Genomic DNA, 20599 nt, shown 5'->3' on the forward strand with positions numbered 1-20599 from the left:
ATCCTTTCATGTCCACTGCGCATTCCCACTGACTTGGGTAATTCCAGCAGGACACTGCGACACCCCACACGTCCAGAATTCCTACAGAGTGGCTCCAGGAACACTCTTCTGAGTTTAAACACTTACGCTGCCCACTAAACTCACCAGGCACGAACATTATTGATCATAGATGCCTCGCAAGGTGATGTTCAGAAGATATCTCCACTCCCTCGTACCCCTAAGGGTTCATCCCTGTAGGATTCATGGTGTCAGTTCTTTTCGCAGCGAGCTAGCCGCGCGGTCTCAAGCGCCTTGCCACGCTTCCCGAAGCTCTCCCCGTCGGAGGTTAGAGCCCTCCCTCGGGCATGGGTGTGTGTGTGTGTTGTCAAGCTAGTTTAAGTTAGATTAAGTAGTGTGTAAGCCTAGGAACCGATGATCTCAGCAGTTTGGTCCCTTAGGAACTTATCACAAATTTCCAAATTTTCAGTTCCCTCCAGCACTACTTCAGACGGTATTCGAGTGCATGTCACGTCGTGTTGCGGCACTTGTGCGTGCTCGCGAGGCACCTACACGACAGTTTCTTTGGCTCTTCAGTGCTTTATACGCGGAAACTCTGTGCCCATGAGTCGCAGCAAGGTGCAGATTGTTGCTCCTAGATTAGTTCTAAGTAACAGTTATCTCCTTTCTCGCTTTAGTACAAATCTGTTACGTAGTATAACGCTTTGTGGCAGAATGTAGACACCGATGATTGCGGTGCTTCAGGAACTTCGTGTCGAAGTGAACCTAACCGTAATTAACATTCTTCACAGGAACGCACAGACCTGGAATACGTAGAGACGCTATATTCACTGAAACACTCCTCCAGTGCTTCGTCTGACACGCAGCAGTCCTGCAAATCTCAAATGGATTGGAAATAACAGTGCGGTGTGAACATTCGAGGAGGAAAAGAGCCGCATTTTCTGCTTGAACCGCGCAACTAAACTGCCAGTTTGTGTGTTTAAAACAACTGTGTACCGGAGCCGGCCCGGCAGTCGCTTGTTTCGCTTGTAAACAGAGCGTTATGAACAGTTCGCAGTGTACCACCCCGTCCCCCTTCTGCCACCAACCGCTTTTCCGCACCTCCCCCCCCCCCCCCCCCTTCCGTCCCTTTCACCCATTGCGTAATCACAAAAAGGGCCGCACAAGGGCCGTGGGCCGCTTGCGTCCTGGTGGCCTGTTCCAACATACCCCGTAGATATAAATTCGTACGGGTTTACCTGCATGAGTACGGCGAGGCGTTTCTAAATCTAATCAACATAAAATACTCGCTATCTTCCCATTTCTGTTTTCTCCGAATAAATTTACTTGAAATGGCTGTTTACCTTGCGAAAAGAAATACAGCATTTTTTATTCTGTGATATGTCATCCCTGCAAGAGGTACCCTACAGCAGAGCGGAGGCAGATTTCAGTCCTCCGAAAGTCATGTGGTGCGCTAAATGGTTCAAATGGCTCTGAGCACTATGCGACTTAACATCTGTGGTCATCAGTCGCCTAGAACTTAGAACTAATTAAACCTAACTAACCTAAGGACATCACTCACATCCATGCCCGAGGCAGGATTCGAACCTGCGACCGTAGCAGTCACGCGGTTCCGGACTGAGCGCCTAGAACCGCGAGACCACCGCGGCCGGCTGTGGTGCGCTACAAGGGCACTGAGCGGTATTATCTCGCTTCAGTTATCTACATCTACATCTGCAGGATTTCCCAGGAGGAATGGTCAACATTCAGGGGTATGAAAGCAACGATCATTCGAAACAGAAAAATATAATAAACATGGGTTTTGAAATGCATGAGTTATGAACACTTGTTCATCTTCTCTAATGGAAACACATCTCTTCTACAGAAGAAGTGCTTATAGCTCTTAAGTTATGCACTTCACAGTCCAAGTGTACTAGGAAACTGTTTTTCTTGGTTTGGTCCTGACTGACTTCTCAGAAGATGTCGAAAGCAAAGAGTTTACGGTAGAAGAGATATGTTTCATAATATCGAAGATGAAGTGCTTATAAATCTTATGGAACGGATTTTAGAGCACTGTGTACTAGACTTTTGTGCATCGAATGAGCGTTCCTGTCACATACCTGAATACTGACTATTCCTTCTACCCTGTACACTCTTCTTGTTACTAAGGTGATGGGCGAAAAAGCGTAGTAACCTCTGGTACCATTAGAATTCCCCGTCTCCCTTGTCTATTCCATTCCCGAATGGTGCCGGGAAAGAACGACTGTCGATAAACTTCTGCATGCACTCTAATTTGATGACCCCGATTGTTAACAATGGCAGGTACACTCGATGCGAAACATAGTTATTACATGGTATGTGGTATGCTTTATTTATATTAGTTGACAGCTCCACAATAAACAGAGGAACGGCAGCTCTATCTCTAACTTCAGATACTCACTAACGACAACTTTATTATGATGTGCATATGTACACAGTGATAAGCGCCAAAACCATGGCTGCCCGCAGCAAGGACGTCAAGACGATAGTTTATAGCGGGGTAGGGGTGGCTAGACCAGGAAGATAAATGGTGACTTGGATGTAGACATAAAAACGTTACTGGTCTGACTTTGTTAAAAACCTGCGTACTACCGGCGTTTAGGTCATTTTCTTACAAGAAAACATTTGACGACACTGTATTCTTTTCTATCCGTGACAGCTCTCTCCGTTGCCCCAGGGCATAGGCGCCTTTAGCAAGTAATAGTAACGTGTAAGGTGTTAGTAGCAGAAATATGGATTTCAGGGTCGATTTGTAAAATGTCAGGATGGTGTGGATAACAACGAGTCACATAAATATCCTGAATAGGTTCCTGAACGCAAATTCGGGTCAAAAGTTGTTGCTGATCAGGTAAATATGAATAAATCAGTAAATAATCTTGTGTCGGGTACCATTTTTACGTGAATTTACGTGGCAGTGTGATGGCAGAACTGGTAAGAACCATCATTAATATCAAACTTCCTGGAAGATTAAAACTGTGTGCCCGACCGAGACTCGAACTCGGGACCTTTGCCTTTCGCGGGCAAGTGCTCTACCACCTAGGCTACCGAAGCACGACTCACGTCCGGTACTCACAGCTTTACTTCTGCCAGTATCCGTCTCCTACCTTCCAAACTTTACAGAAGCTCTTCTGCGAACCTTGCAGAACTAGCACTCCTGAAAGAAAGGATACTGCGGAGACATGGCTTAGCCACAGCCTGGGGGATGTTTCCAGAATGAGATTTTCACTCTGCAGCGGAGTGTGCGCTGATATGAAACTTCTTGGCAGATTAAAACTGTGTGCCCGACCGAGACTCGAACTCAGGACCTTTGCCTTTCGCGGGCAAGTGCTCTACCAACTGAGCTACCGAAGCACCACTCACGTCTGCAAGGTTCGCAGAAGAGCTTCTGTAAAGTTTGGAAGGTAGGAGACGGATACTGGCAGAAGTAAAGCTGTGAGTACCGGACGTGAGTCGTGCTTCGGTAGCCTAGGTGGTAGAGCACTTGCCCGCGAAAGGCAAAGGTCCCGAGTTCGAGTCTCGGTCGGGCACACAGTTTTAATCTGCCAGGAAGTTTCATATCAGCGCACACTCCTCTGCAGAGTGAAAATCTCATTCTGGATCATTAATATCGTTTATGTGCTGTCGTAAGCCGACAATAGATTGAACGTTATATTTTGCTGAATCATAAATTAATGTTTTAGATTGTTACACCTCATTATTTCAAAATTTGCTAATGCAAATCTTAATGTCATAAAATGAAGCAAGGCGCACCTTTTAAATTTGTATTTTTGAAATGATACATAGTAATGTTTCCTTCTAGAGATGCGTCTACATCTACGAGGATAGTCTGAAAAGCCTAAAACTAGAAAAAATGTTTGTTTCTTAAACAGCTCTCCTTACATCTTGACTTATGTATTGTGTATCGAACTGGGGGCCTAGAAAGGACGGAGAGGCTTCGTCCCGCCGTAGCCCTCAGTGGTTCACAGCCCCACAACAGGCCACAGCAGTCCACCCACTCCACCGCCACTCTTAATTGGCAACAATTCCTGTCGGGCTTTGATGCGAGTGTCATTTACATGGCGCATACCTCTAGTTCCGTTCCTTCGCCTGGATCTTCTTGCGACCGCTGTTTTTAAGTGGCCTTACCTTACCTTCGAGTACTACATGGAAGACACATTGAACAGTGACCTGTAAGTACACCAACAAATCGGGAAAATCAATTCCAGTTGCATTCGTAGACACATTGGAAATGCGATAACTTCTTTTTTGTCAGTCTGGTACCTCTCCATGTAGACACGATCTTTAAGATCGGATCAAGAAGTTTTCATTTGGGGGCGTTGCTGCAGCGTATATGAAACGTAGCATGACTCCGATGTGGTTATACAAGCACTGACATGTAGGGAAAGGGTTAGTGGGACATTAGTGTCTTTCCGACGTGCGTGCGGAAAACGCGGAGATTTATCTACTGCGACTTTATTACCAAAAAGAACCACGCATAATAGCCTTGCCAGTTTTAGTAAGTTCAGTCGTAGAATGGCTGGCAGTCTCGTATCTAGGGCATTTGATTCGAATAACACACTTAATCAAAATGAGCTGTCATTATCTCGAACTTAACGGACTCCTCCGTGTAACTTTTAAAAACTAAATCAACGAAACTGACTGTAACTACAGGGATTTTCGAGTGAGCAGTAGGGTCCCTTCGTGAGGCAGGGGAGACGATCAAGAAACTGTTAAGCATTGTTTAGAGGGAAAAGCCAAGTGTGACAGCCATCACAACTTATGGTGCATAGCGGAGAGTACGTTCTGACAGCACCTCTGATGGCGCCCAGTTCTTTCCCCCTCCTCAAAGAAATGTTTTACAATGAAGAGTAATACGATGAACAGATTACCTGCAGGCCTTTACTATTTACAGATGGTTAAAATGTTCGAGAGATTTAGAATGCAGAAGTACGTTTTAGAATATTTCCACTGCAATTTGGCATGAGGGTTATTGCCAATGGTAGGCTCATTTTCAATCAAGGAAGACAAATAAAACGTTTGCATTGCCGTATGTGTTACAATAAGATACGATCAATTTCTGCAGCTTTTAAATCTATTGTTTCATTTGGTTCGCTGTTCTCTAAAAATCTTCTCCATTACATAGTTCTATAATAAATTTCAAAAATTTTTGGTAATTATATGTTCCGCAACAAAATCTCCGCTACTGGTGATAATCCTTTGCAAGATTTGGTTTACGACGCAGAATGTTCCCGTGCTTCTCAAGATCTTAATCTTGAAAAGACACATATGACGAACTTACCTCGTGTAGTGTTTACGTAACAAATCTAACTTGGTAGCGCCGGCAGATCCTTTTAGAAGTGCAAATACAAGTTACGACTTCTCTTAGAAGATAGATTAGGGAAAGACAAACCTGCGTTTCTAGAATTTGTAGACTTAGAGAAAGCTTTTGCCAATATTGGCTGGATTACTCTCTTTCAAATTCTGAAGGTGGCAGCTGTCAGAGAGTGGGAACGAAAGGCTATTTATGCTTTGTACAGAAACCAAATGGAAGTTACGAGAGTCGAGGGACATGAAAGGGAAGCAGTGGTTGGGAAGGGAATGAGACAGGGTTGTACGTAGGTTGGATCTTAAATAGTGGAAACACTGCTGTGGAGACACTGTGCAATGGAATCTACCATTGTCGCTGATAGCACACGTTGTGGACATACCTATCTTACCCCACAGCAAATGGATTCGCCCAACCCACGTGAGCAAGGGGAACACAGTCACTTCTGAGCGAGCGGTCTAACGTAACGGTGTCACTATGTTTTTGCAACAGGAACAACGGAGGTGGATCAAGATTGAATGTGCCAGAGGTCTTCAAGAGGCGTGCGGAGAATCGGCATTGCCGTACAGAACAGTGGCGCCTTGGGTAAAAGCCTTTAACGAAGGTCGGCAAACTGTGGCGCGCATGCATCGGACAGATCGTCCTAGCATCTCTGAAGAAGTGCATACTGTAGCCGCGCTAGTGGACAGTGATCGACACCATACGATTCGTGAGCTCACCCATGAAACCGGATTAGAGCAAACGACTGAGCTTCGCATATTGAAGGAACGCTTGGACATGCGAAAAATTGCTTCACGATGGGTTCCGCATGACTTGACGGAAATGCAGAAATATATACGTTACGAAGCTGCTCGGACGCACTTGAAGCGCTATGAGCAGGAAGAAGAAGCTTTCTTACGCCGTATCGTACCACTGGACGAATTACGTTCCTCTACGCCAGACCGTCAATGCACAGTATTACTGTTCGTTTTTGGAGCATCACCTGCGACCAGCTTTGCGAAAGAAGCGGCGACATTTTCTGCCCAGCCCACCCATCATTTTGCACGACAGCGCAAGTTGTGGCTGCTATGTTCGATCGATGGGACTGTACCATCCAACATACTCCCAGGACTTAAGTCCTTGTGACTTTGATTTGATTCCGAAGATCAAGGAACCACATCGTGGCATTCGCTTCAGAATTGTTCCAGAGATTCGACAGGCCGTAGACCGCTCCATTCTCACCATCAACAGAACAGGCTCTGCTAACGGTATACTACAGCTTCTACGTCGCTGGCAACGGGTTCTACACAACCGCTATGAAGGACAGTAATAGGTGCAAACGTGTAACTCTTTTGTATCGGTCGTGAATAAACAGTTGCCCCTATTTAAGTTCCAACCTTTGTAAGATGAACATCAACAAAGGCAAAACGAGGATAATGGTGGTGCTGGTGGTGGTGGTGGTGGTGGTGGTTAGTTTTTAACGTCCAATCGACAACGAGGTCATTAGAGACGGAGCGCAAGCTCGGGGTAGGGAAGGATTGGGAAGGAAATCGGTCGTGCCCTTTCAAAGGAACCATCCCGGCGTTTGCCTGAAACGATTTAGGGAAATCACGGAAAACCTAAATCAGGATGGCCGGAGACGGGATTGAACCGTCGTCCTCCCGAATGCGAGTCCAGTGTGGAGGATAATGGAATGTTATCAAATTAAATCAGGTGATGCTGAGGGAATTAGATTAGGAAATGAGATACTTAAAGTAGTAGATGAGTTTTGCTATTTCGGGAGCAAAATAACGGATTATGATCGTAGTAGAGAGGATATAAACTATAGACTGGCAATGGCAAGGAAAGCGTTTCTGAAGAAGAGAAATTTGTTAACGTCGAGTATAGATATTTAAGTGTCAGGAAGTCGTTTCTGAATGTATTTGTTTGTAGGGTAGCCATGTATTGAAGTGAAAAAACAACGGTAAATAGTTTTAGCAAGAAGAGAATAGAAGCTTTCGAAATGTGGTGCTACTGAAGATTGGCAGCCGGAGTGGAGGAGTGGTTCTAGGCCTTACAGTATGGAACCGCGGGACTGCTACGGTCGCAGGTTCGAATCCTGTCTCGGGCATGGATTTGTGTGATGTCCTTAGGTTAGTTACGTTAAAGTAGTTCTAAGTTCTAGCGGACTTATGACCTCAGAAGTTGAGTCCCATAGTGCTCAGATCCATTTTTTGAACTGAAGATTGCTGATCACGTTACTAATAAGGAGGTACTGAATAGAATTGGAGAGAAGAGGAATTTATGGCACAACTCGACTAGTAGGACATGTTCTGAGGCATCAAGACATCATGAATTTAGTATTGGAGGACAGCATGGAAGTTAAAAATCGAAGACGGAGACCAAGAGATGAATACACTAAGCAGATTCAGAAGGATGTAGTTTGCAGGGGGTAGTTACTAGGAGATGAAGAAGCTTGCACAGGGTAGAGTAGCATGGAGAGTTGCATCAAACCAGTCTTTGGACTGAGGACCACAACAACAACAAATACAAGTTTAGATAAAGAAACTAAGATACGCTTAAATCACTTGGAGGCTTAAATTCCATCATCGTAGATAACAGCACTGCACAGGAATCTGTCCTCCAGAAGTTAGTGGTCCGTGGCCAGTTTCTCAGACTTGAAACAGCAGAAGAAAATGTTCACAACTGTACCTCATGTCCAAGTGGCGTTGTACATAGAAGTCATGTGCTGCATCCACGGACGGAAGTATTCGTACGGAAACTTCTCTCGAATGGTACGAAGCTATGTACCGAAGGCACTGATCTCGCATGCTGAAAGAGTGGGGTTCAAAGCTCTTGCTAGACATTCATAATTAGATGGTTTGTCTCAAAAACTCATGACCATATTTTAACATCACTCTTGTACAATCCATCTAGCGTAACGCCCCACATCAAAGGCTGAATAAACAGCCCAGTATGAGAAGGGACTATCTATGCGACAAGCTGCTGAAGTAAACCAATTATTGCTATTATTTTCCTTATCGTCTCTCTCTCTCTCTCCCTCTCTCTCTCTCTCTCTCTCTCTCTCTCTCTCTCTCTCTCTCTCTCTCTCTGTCTCTCTCTCTCTAACTTTCTCTCTCTCTCACTCGCTTCCTCACGTTCACACAGAAGTATACCACGGTGTGCGTTTATACATAGTTTAAGTCCAAACAGGACCAACGTGCTGCTATTCTTACCGGTAGACAACCGGTAGACAACCATCAGCGAATGAGGAATGTGTATGGGGTAGCCTGTCTGTCGAAAACCACTGTTGGTGAATGATGCGCCATGTTTTACGCTGGTCGCGATTCAACAGAAGACGCTGGTCGATATGTGAAGCCAGCTTCATCCACTGCGAGCTGGAGTTGGATGTCGACGATGGAATGGTGTCATCTGTTGTCCACTCGTCCCAAGACGTTCAAGAGCCAACCATCTACTGGAAAGACACAAAAGAATTTGGGGAAAACTGAAAATTTGTGCCAGACTAGGATTCGGTTCTAGGCGCTTCAGTCCGGAACCACGCTGCTGCTACGGTCGCAGGTTCGAATCCTGCCTGGGGCATGGATGTGTGTGATGTCCTTAGGTTAGTTAGGTTTAAGAAGTTCTAAGTCTAGGGGACTGATGACCTCAGATGTTAAGTCCCACAGTGCTCAGAGCAATTTGAAACCAGAATTCGGACCCAGGTTTCCTGCTTACGAGGCAGATGGCTGAGAACTCATCCTTAGGTCTGAGCAATTGCACGAATCACTCTAACACGCCTCCATTCAGACCGAAATTCTCGACATTCATGCACTACTAATGTAGTGTCCCTCGCCCATTATTCTCATAAATCGCGGCATTTCGCCTACTTCCTAAAGAGTTGGAATCTGATGTGGATCTGCACTGAAGAGATCATTGGCTGTCCTCGCCATAATTTTATGGTTTCTGTTCTTTCGAATATTATTACCGGAACTCACTGCTTATTGATTTCAAGGAACCTGGTGTCTCCATACCGGGGAACGGTAGTGGCAACGCTGGAGAAATTACGGCATGAAGTTCTAGCGAAACGTTCGCGAAATCTGCCACAAGGGATGCTGCTGCTTCATGATAATGCGGGTCCCCACATCGCCAATATCGTAACACATAAGTTAGGCCAATTCTAGTTGGAGAACTCGAGCAACCGCTCTACACTCCTGATCTCTTCCCATGCGATTATCACGCCTTCGATCCCTTTAAAAAAAAGACTTGAAGGGTCAAAGATTTCTGTCGAACGAAGATGTGGAGCAGGTGGTCACGAGACTCTTCAGGCAACAGGATACGTTGTTTTATCATACGGTTATCCTCAACCTTTTGAATCGATGTGATGGTTGCCTCAGTAGTCACGATGGTTTTGCGCCATTGGCATGCCGATTCTAGATTGCACGGCCTTGAGAACGGAAACTATTTGACTGCCCCTTATGCAATAACCGACTGACATATGCATTTCAAAAAAAAAAAAAAAAAAAAAAAAAAAAAAAAAAAAGTGGCTCTGAGCACTATGGGACTTAACATCTGAGGTCATCAGTCCCTTAGAACTTAGTACTACTTAAACCTAACTAACCTAAGGACATCACACACTTCCATACCCGAGGCAGAATTCGAACCTGCAACCGTAGCGGTCGCGCGGTTCCAGACTGAAGCGCCTAGAACCACTCCGTCACTGCGGCCGGCTATGCACTTTAGTTCGTTAACATGGCTTACGTCATCGGTGGAGGGTCACTGCCAGATACCAGTTCCACATTGTCTACATAACTCCAAAGCGTCCAGTACGCTCTTTTAAGTCAATGACTAATATCTTCTTAGCTTACGTTGTCCATCATAAGATAAAGGCGCCAAATTCCAGCCACGTTCCTCGCACTCAGAATCCAGTGCCGTTTATTTGAAGGCTGTCCTTATTCAAGGAACGCGCGTCCCCAAATCGTAAAGTGACGATACCAATCCGTACTTGTAGGTTCCGCTTTTACCCTTAACAGCTTGTGGATATTGAATAACTGCAGGGTTTTGGAGAGGTAATATTGTATCAGCCTGGTACATATTGCATTGTCATTGTTCTGAACGTTTTCCCAAAGGCAATCTAGACTACCTTTATTAGCTGCAAATCCAAAACTTCAGAGATATCTGGTTAATTACTAGGTGTTGTCTACACAGAGGACTGGTATTTCGCTGAGGTTATTTCGTGGTTGTTCAGGCGCCATTGATGACTTGTGGACCTCTTATTTTGGTTCATAATAGTATAAACATTTTAATTTTTGTTGCTTGAGAAACTAAAGTGTCATAGTAGCATACAAAAGACTTTACTGCATTAAAATTAACCAAAATAATAAACACGGAAATATGAATTCTGGAATGAAAGTAACGATGAAAGTAACTTTAAGACCACGACAACAAAGTGTAATCAGTTACTGCCTTTCGCAAATCTTCACACTGGGCAAGGCCGTTTAGCAGGAACCATAATAGCAGTCACCGAGGAAGATTGAGGAAAAGTGTGGACAACACATTTCAGAATGGCAAAATCAGATAAAGAGAAATGTATACTTGTCGTACTTCCAAATACATTTTAATTGCTAGTTTAAATAAAATGAGCAAGTGAAAGGTACCATCAACTATTCCAATCATTGTATCCCAATAGAATAATTAAGATGGGCAAGTGAAAGGTATCATCAACTATTCCATTCATTGTGTCCCAATAGAATATTTAAGTTTACATTATGTCTTCACTTCAGAAAGTGGGGCTGTGTTTGGATGAAAGCATTATACTTGGTATGATCTCGCTCTCCTTAACGGCAAACTGAACTAGTAAAAAGTTACCGAATTTCGAGTAGAATGAAAATCCAGGCGCCGTCCCAGCACTTCGCCAAGACATGATGGATGCCAAAATTATGGGACAATCGCAACAATTCAGCAAACCAACCCTGCTAGAAAAACGAGAACATTCAATCACGACATTCAGCCTGACCTGAATGGTTGCTGATATTCCATTTAATAACGTTCACATTTTCAACAACAAATATCTTGAACGACTAGATGTACGGCAATATCAGTGTAAGAATTCCCAGCTCGTGTAGTAGGTATTCGTCAATTAACAGCGTATATTTCCAAAATGGTTCGCTCTTGGACCAAAAATAGTCTTCCTGTTAGGACGAAGTTAAATTAAATGCCGAACGGAAGTCAAGGGACTACGCACCCATCGCTGAAATTTCCTCCCTCTGAAACACATGTGTTGCTAAGAAGTAAATATACCTTTGTCTGCGTCAGCCAGTAACTTCTGTTTTTCTGGTTGCAGGTCAAGGCGGCCACATGGGCGCTAGACCATGGCGTTTCGGTGGTGATCTGCAACGGCATGCAGGAGAAGGCCATCAAAACCATCCTGGCCGGCCGCAAGATCGGCACCTTCTTCACCGACTGCAGCACCAGCTCGGGGGCCTCCACCACTGACGTACTTGCAGAGAACGGTACGTACTCAAGGTCTGCCCAGCTGTCACTCCTTCACTTTTATATTGTGCCCCCGTGTATTACGTACATCATCTCTTGGTTTTTTGCTTAGCTTAAGGTCACTGAGGATTCAGTCAGTTATTGTTTTTCTTTTTTTTCCTTTTTTTCCAATTTTCCACCTGGTTTGATGCTGTCCGACACGAATTCCTATCCTTCTCTAACTTCTTCATCTCAGAGTGGCACTTGCAATCTATGTCCTCAATTATTTGTTGTATATATTCCAGTCTCTGTCTTCCTGTACAGTTTTTACCCTCGAGAACTTCCTCTAATACCAAGGAAGCTATTCCTTGACGTCCTAATACATGTCCTATCATCCTGTCCCGTCATCTTGTCAGTGTTTTACATATGTCCCTTTCTTCACCGACCCTGCGGAGAATCTCCTCACTCCTTATTTTATCATTCCACCCAATTTTCAACATTCTTTTGTAGCACAATAGCTCAGAAATTTCTATTCTCTTCTGTTCCGGTTTTTCCACTGTCCATGATTCACTACCATACAATGCTCTGCACTAAACGTGGTAATCAATAATCGAAATAGTTTACCCTTTCGACAACATATTTCTCAAAGCTTTCCGGTGCATAAATCCAAATATAGCATTGCGTGCACCTACTGCCAACCTAATTTTGAAGTCTAGTGGTTTTCAAGGAGTCTATTAGGCGATATAGCGAACAACTCTTTCAAGAAAATTATGTAGATTAGTGTCCATTCCATGTACAACTCTCTTCCTTTCTCACTTCACCACATAGCTTCCATCTTCACCCCATAGGAATCGCGATAGGTGGACTGGTAATGATCAAAGATAATTTTTTTAAACAATTAATCTCGGATATAGAAGTTCTGAAAATATGGGTAAAACACGTACTTTATTATTTATAAATAAGAGGATGACTGTATCTCTATTATTAAATGAAGTACTTATTTTCATACTAAGTTAATCCTTATGTAGTTTGCTGGAACTGCCAACTGTTGTGAAAGACAAGCAAAATGGCATGAACGTCGAGAGAAGTTGCTTGTAGTGCAAGGTATGGAGCAGCGATCATTGTTAGAGATCTAGGTTCAAAGTAGTATAAATATGTCATTCTCTCGGACTGAAAGTAGGCGGTGCTGCTTGGAAAGATTGAGTATGGATCACAGATCTAGATTACGATGGAATGGATAGGAGTCCTGATCACGGTAGGACCAGGAAGCGCATGCTGTTGATTCTAAATACTGGACTGAACGGGGCAAAATTCTTGCGTACCTCTCTCGAAATCAGTTAACGGATGACAGAAACAAGAACCATCACTACGGATCTAGGGAGACCAAAATGGAATGGTTAAACTTTCTTTCTCTTTCTCATATAAAAAACATTCCTATAGTTTAATTTTCATTTTATCGCCAGGTCTCTCTCACTCTCTCTCTGTCTTGCATGCGCGCGCGCTTCTACACAAACAGACACACACACACACACACACACACACACACACACACACGTATTTTTGCCGCTTACAAATAATATGATGTGTGTGTGTGTGTGTGTGTGTGTGTGTGTGTGTGTGTGAGAGAGAGAGAGAGAGAGAGGGAGAGAGAGAGAGAGAGGCCGAGAGCGAGAGAAAGACAGGGAGAAAATCGGTAAGGAAGATAGGAGCCGTAATTCGTGTATGTGAGCATCTTGTAGTATGCATCAGTTCTTCTCTTACTGCGTTGTTTATTTAGTTTCTGATGCGGGTGGTCTTCTTCACACCACTCGAAAGATCCGAGGAAGATAGATACAGTTTGAGTCATCGTCAGAATTAGTGGAACACCAAACTAAATGTGCAGGAGTGAAATTAAAAAATGTGGTCATGTGTTTTTGAAAGAAAAAATCTTAATATGAATGTCTGGAGAGGGTTTTGAACATTGCTCTATTGCTCTTGCTGACTGCTAGGCCAGCGCTCTCAGCACTTGGCCTCGTATCATTCTAGAGGAGCTCCCAAACGAATGCTTTCGTGCATGGATGAGGCACACGCATTCCATGTTTAACATGGACATGAGATACATCTGTAAACATCTGTAATACATCTGTGAATGAGATACATCTGTGAACATTTTCTCCTCCCATTTCAGTTCTGAGAAGGTGGACATGTAGCAGTATGTTCTGGAGCACAAATTACGGTGCAGTGCCGTTACCTAAAATTATGTCATTTACGCTTTCAAGTGATTTAAATGTATCTTAGTTTCGTTATCTAGACTCGTATTTACACTTTTAAAGAGATTTGCCAAGTATCAGTTGCCGGTGCTGCCGCTGCCAATGTATATTTATTGCATAAATACTTCAAGAGATAAGCTCGCCGTATCTTTCTCTTCAAGATTAAGTTCTTGACTGGCATGGGAACATTCTACGCCGTAAAACAAATCTTGGAAACGACCATTGGCAATGACAGAGATTTTGTTCTTGAACATCGAACTACAAACGTTTTGACGTATTTGTTGTAGAATCATGAGGGAAAGAACAAAACAGGCCTCAATTAATTCAGGTTCATGGACCCACACTGTCATATAATGACTTGACGCCAGACTGCTAAAACAATGTCCTCATCGACCGTTGTCTACACTAGCTGAAGCAAGAGAGCAATCGATCTTGCCAAACCGAGCCTCTGTAGGTCTGCTTCCCAGAGCGGAGAGATCCCGGAAGCAAATGTCCAGAAACGTGCTTACCAAGTCCTGTTCCTCCCGTGATGACCGGGACTGAACAAGATGTGCCCAGAACGCTTCCACATCCAGTTCAACAGTGCTTCAAACCACTGATGTCGGTTGATCGTGTCACTTAGTCCACTGTGGGCTGCAAGGTAGTTGTCTCCTGCCAGCATATCGGTTAGTTTCCTCTTGTGGCTCCATACTGACAGGGTATTCTGCGCGGCCAGCGGTGCCTCTCCCCCCCCCCCCCCCCACCCTACCCACCACCCCGCTCCAATCCGAGGTCGGAAGCAGAGCGTCGTGAGCGCTTTCAAGCCTCGCAGGTGAACAGCAGAGCCCTCTCGGCAGACACTCCCGGACTCGTTGCTGGGCAACTGCAGAGGCAGGCAGAAGTATTCAAATATCAATCATATGCTACTAAAAGAGGCTGCTTAACTTTCAAAACATAGACATTTCACCTTGAAAGCGACATGTACTGACTTAAATTAAACATAAATACGTTTTCGTAAGGTGTACTGAAAAATGTCCTCCCAACAGTACGACGTTGGTATTCAGATAAACAAATCACCGACTTCTACTACTTAGTAGATTACAAAAACTCCCTTTGCCTCCCAACTGATCGCCGACCCTGGTATGCTGCCGCGCCTTCACAGACACAACCCACCGTCCCCGAACTTACACACACTTCGTATCCCATCCCAACGCAGCTTCAGCCAACTTCCTCTCCCAGACAATGAGATCCGCGCCGACGTTTGTCCCTCCTTCCTCCCTATCCTACTCCACATCTCTTCTACCCTCTCCATCCATCCCCATCCCTTTACTCTCATAATCAGTACCCTATCCATTCACCACACTACTTCTCAACCTCCGTTTTTCCCACAGACTGTATTTCTCACTGTCCTCCTCAACTCCTGTCGTTTCACCTATACCCTTCAGCCGCGTGAGTCTCTTACAATACTTCTCACACAATGCAGCGCTTCAGGTTTTAAGTGAATAGTGCAGTGCTCCAGTGTTTTTTATGAGGATAATTTCATCTTTCTGAGATTTGTTCTTCAAATGTTTATATTTTCTTTTATAGCTGTCTATCTTTGATTTTTAATTTAAAATAGAAAAAAAAACAATTTGTTTTTAGTTTGCTTGCAAGAAGAGCAGAGTACTATACCGCTGACAAGCCACCCAGAGCCCATATTGGGAGAGGGATATGTAATAACACTAAAGAAAAAAGATCTGCTACTTGGTTATCACGCCTTCCCATGATTAACTGCTGCCAAATGCCTTGGCATTGAATGTATGAGCTTATCACGTACGAATCGATATTATTCCACTCTGGCAGAATGATATCTTGCATGCTGGTTTTACTTGTGATGTGGTGTTTCCTGCTCCTAATTTCTAATTCATGGCAAGTATTCGTATCGGGTTCAGGTCAGGCGACTGTGGTGGTGTTTTGAGTGTTCTTGGTGTGTTATAGATAATCAATAGCCCAGCAAATTCTCAGACATGCTTAGGACCACCGTCTTGTTGAAATTAATAATTATGGCTATGTTTTAGTTTTTGATCGCTCCTGTGCAAATCTTCTTGTACTATATTCTTGTAAACATACTTGTTCATGTTGCCATCATTAAAAGCTAATTCATCCACACCACTTGGTGGTAAACCCTCCCCCATACCGACGCGCTGCCCCCCCCCCCCCCCCCATGTTTGACCGTAGCTTCCACACTTTTACGTTATCAGTACTCTACTAGCTTCACACCTTTAATCGACCAGCACTTCGTTATAGATTGAAATTGCTTACATCTGACCATAACACGTGATTTCTGAACTTATTTTCTCTCGTTACATACTCATTGGCAAATAGTAAATGCTTAAACCTGTTTGCTTAAGTTACATACAGGTTTTCTTCTTAGTGTTCTGGAACTGTATCCAATACTGTTCCGAGTCCTACGAACTGTTCTTCCATGAACCGCCTTCCCACGATATCTTTCCAGATGTGCTCTAATTTCTATTGCTGTTATTCTGGTATTTTGCTCAACCGTTTCCACAACTGTGTCTTTTATCTCTAGAAGTGTTCGTGGGAAACATATCTTGGCTGATTCGTTATCCTATTCCTCATTTTATAGCGTTGGATGACGATCCACACATTGAACTGATTTCTGTTTTCAGTTTCTCAGACTGCTTTAAATGTTTCATGTTATTCTGGCGTACGCGAGATGACTGTCCTTACCTCTAAGGTCGTCTCTTTCCCGTTCTGCCCCTTGTAGGCTGTGACCACTTGTAACTGAATTTGCTTGTGTACCGTTTGAGAGCAAACAATGACTACTGAACGTACAAACGTCAACATTTCCACCGTTTGTCGTGTTTACTGCCTTATCATAGAGGGCATCTGAATACTTGTGATAAGATACCGTACAGGATATCATATGTTGAATAATACACATGTATTTTTATCATACATATGGAACATCGCCAGTTAACTGTGTAAGACAACTTCCGTTTATCGTAATTCTAACTTCATTCCCTTGTTATTTCTATGTTTTAAAATAGCCTGGAATTGGTATGAGCTTTTTAAGGTCTTTTTTCACATATTTTTTAGATAAGTTCACAATATGACTCGCGCTCGATGACGCTTTTAACTACATACTGTCCTAGTCTTGCTGGTCCATAATAGGAATGCTTGTCATTGCATGATTGTTGCTAATGGTGATTTTTTACAATGCACATTCAACTCGTGTTGAAGGTTTGAGTGGTAGGTTATGTTAAATGCAGCATCATATTACGTATGGAAACAATGTTAAGTGAGCTTATTATTTTACTGTTGGAGTTTGTTCTCATTACATATTTTGTTTAGCTGTTAAACATTCTTTATACTCTACTTTACTGTATAAAATTTCCTTAGGCTATTTTCTCCTCTTCCTCTTTACAGACCTGAAGATAATTTTGAAAGCATCAGAAACTAGTCATCAAGCTTTACTTCTATGACAAAATTGCGGTCTAGGCATTTTAAAAGTTTATATATACCTGGGAGAAATCATACAGCCATCAGGGATCAACCTAAAGGTCAATGAGGAAATAATAAAAAAACTACAGAAATCATATAAATTTATGTGGAACTATTATAACAAAAAGTCCATATCCGAAATTGAGGCGCTACAACACTGTTGTACTTCCGGAGGCACTGTATACATCTGAAACCACACAAATAGGTGGGCAAACTAAAATCAAAGAAACAGAGAAACAAGAAAGGAAAATTCTCAGGAAAATTTTTGCCCAAATACATCTGCAAGGAATCTAGAAGAAGAGACCAACATCAGAATTATATAAATACACAGACAAGATTACGGATACAATAAGGAAAAGAAGAATGCAGTTCTATGGACATATCCACAGGATGAATGGAAACAGAATTTCAAAGCGAATTCTTAAAGTCATCAATTCAGGCAGAGAAAAAACAAAATGGAAAAAAGACGTTGAAAAGGACCTCAGACAAACACACATAACAGTAAACGATGCAGAAAATTGAACTGAATTCAGGAACATAATCAAAAAACATAAATTTGACACCACAACACAGAAAAGACCAGGATGCAAATGGACAGCGGAGCGAAAGGAACAACACAGTGAACACACCAAATAAATTTGGGCTCAGAAAAAACATAAACAATCATCATAAAGGAATTCAAGTTCAAATGCTTTCTTTGAATGGGAATAATCGAAAATAATAACATAACTGTGGAAACAAGTGCAGCTTCGTTGTGGTCTCGTAACTTTAAGGTCTAACCCCTATGTACCTATTTGCACTTAAACTGCAGGAAAGTAAGGCACAAGTGCAGCTAACTTATTTTCTTGCTTTCCAGCGAGAGTGGGTAGCCGGCAGCTGCAGGCGCTGGCGCCGGAAGATCGCGCGGCAGCCATCACGAGCCTGGCGGGTCTGCTGATGAGCAAGCAGCAGCGCGTGCTCGACGCCAACAACGCGGACCTCGCAGAGGCCACCAAGAGCGGGCTGGCCAAGCCGCTGCTGTCGCGGCTGTCGCTCACTCCCGCCAAGATCAAAGGGCTCGCCGCTGGTGAGTGGGCTGCCTGTGTCCGCGCTCCGCTCTCATCTCGAATGTCCACGGCTAACACCGACTATGTCACTGTGTCGGGTTTTTCTCTGTATTAACGTTCTCTCGCTACATGTATTGAAACTCATTTGTTAATCTCTGACGTATACGCCACCATGCACAGCAGGTTGATGAACCAGGCCACTACTGCTCGAACGCATCACACCTGTCATGCAGAGTAGCCCACATACTGGGGCCCGGAAACCTGTTTCTTGCCCTTGACATGTAGGCTGCCCGTCAAAGCAGGTTAACTTTTTGACGGGCTGATACTTTTCCCACACAACATGCTTGTCGTACTGGGCAAGCTAGAAAAAACACGATTTTGACCGTTTCTCTACATTTATTGGAGTTAGGAAGTTATAAACCCACAGTACTAATACTCGCGAGTCTTGCTGTTTCTGTGCTAAATTTGGTTGCAATCAATCCAGGAATTTTGGAGAAGATCACGCATACACACACAGACACTACACACAGACATCACGTACACTCTGCTTTATATAGATAACAGATTATATGATTGCAGGACAGTGACTGGAAGCTATCACGTCCGTAACGCATCTCAGAGTATGCATATAGAGCGACTTAAAGCGCAACGACAACATTAAACTAATCGCAGGTAAAGCAGGGGCCAGACTGAGATTCTTGGAAGACTCCTTAGGGGTAGCTTACAAAACAATCGTTTGAGCAATATTTGAACACAGCTCGTCAATCTGGGATCCATACCACATAGGATTGATAGAGAAAAAAGAGAAGTCCAAAGAAGAGGAGCACCTTTTGTGACAGGTTCATTTACTAACCACAAAAGCATCACGGAGTTGAACAGCGAACTCCAGTGGCAGGCGTTCTGAATCACGTTATGGTTTAATGTTAATGTTCTGAGAGCGAATCTTTCTTTAAGAACCAACCAATATATAGCTTATTCCTACATGAAGATAAAATTAGAGGGATTCCAGCTCACATGGTGGCTTAACAACAGTTGTTCTCCACCGAACCACTGGTACAGAAAAAAGGAGAAGTGACAGCAAGCACACAAAGAACCATCCACCATTGGTGGAGTATAGATGCTGAAGTAGATGTATATTTTTGAAAATTGTTTTTGCACGTTTAGTAATGTTTTTGGCAAGATACTGCTTTCCTAGTCCTTCATGGAGGTTTCTACAGCTAGTCATCTGTGGGTTCCTAGGCACCACCACTGCCATTTGTTCTGTAGACGCTGTAGTTTTTAATTTGGACCACAGGTTGTATCCCACCCCAGGACGTCACCCTATGTATGATGGTTGGCTTATTTGTAGCTTTATAAAGCCTTAGCTTTGTAACAGGATTAAAGTTTTTACTGCTCAAAAACGATGTCAATGCGTTCATTTACTGAACAGAAAAGACGTATAAAACAATTATGTTTTCTGTGCCCTCGCTAAAGTATTGTTTAGAAATTAGTCACTCTACAGTGTAATACCTGGAAGACGCACTTTATCCATCACTTATAGCTTACACATCATCCCTCTATGTTCCTTCGCTTGCAGACCATCAACAGCTTTAAGCACTTGGAGTCACACGCTCCGTACTCCATTTCTATAACCCTATTTTCCTAACTGTTAGTCTCTGAGTCATTTTTATGCATTCGATGTCCAGAAAATTTCACGTCAATTTTCTGTTTCTTTTACTCCTCTGGTTTTACACAGACATTAATCTCCCTGTGCATTGCACAAATACAACAGAAGATACACAAGTATAACACTTACATACATACAAATTTACATGTAGCAAAGAATATAGAACGCAAGCAAAAATTAGGGTCTCAGTCTAACAAGAACTACATGCTGCCCACACCTATTCGCAGCTTCTAACTGAAACAAAAATTAATATAGAAACAAAAAGAAACCAAATAACATAACCCGTACTTTAAAAATAGTTTGGATATCACGAGTCAGTCTCCATCCCTACGATAAGCTGCAGCAAATATTTCCCTAAGTCTAGCACAAACTCAGTCATCTAAAATCCACAAAAACAGTTGTGTACCAC

At 43.3% G+C, this 20599-nt stretch overlaps 1 protein-coding gene across 1 annotated transcript in view; it reads left to right on the plus strand.

Moving 5' to 3' along the window:
- Positions 1 to 20599, plus strand: part of LOC126276148 (delta-1-pyrroline-5-carboxylate synthase) — a 174656-nt gene that overhangs the window by 89522 nt on the left and 64535 nt on the right. The window contains exons 7-8 of the mRNA XM_049977255.1: positions 11619 to 11787; positions 18335 to 18544. Of these exons, the coding sequence (XP_049833212.1) occupies positions 11619 to 11787; positions 18335 to 18544 (379 nt within the window). The remainder of the gene's footprint in view (positions 1 to 11618; positions 11788 to 18334; positions 18545 to 20599) is intronic.

Source organism: Schistocerca gregaria, chromosome 1 (assembly GCF_023897955.1).
Source record: "Schistocerca gregaria isolate iqSchGreg1 chromosome 1, iqSchGreg1.2, whole genome shotgun sequence".
Lineage (NCBI taxonomy): Eukaryota > Metazoa > Arthropoda > Insecta > Orthoptera > Acrididae > Schistocerca > Schistocerca gregaria.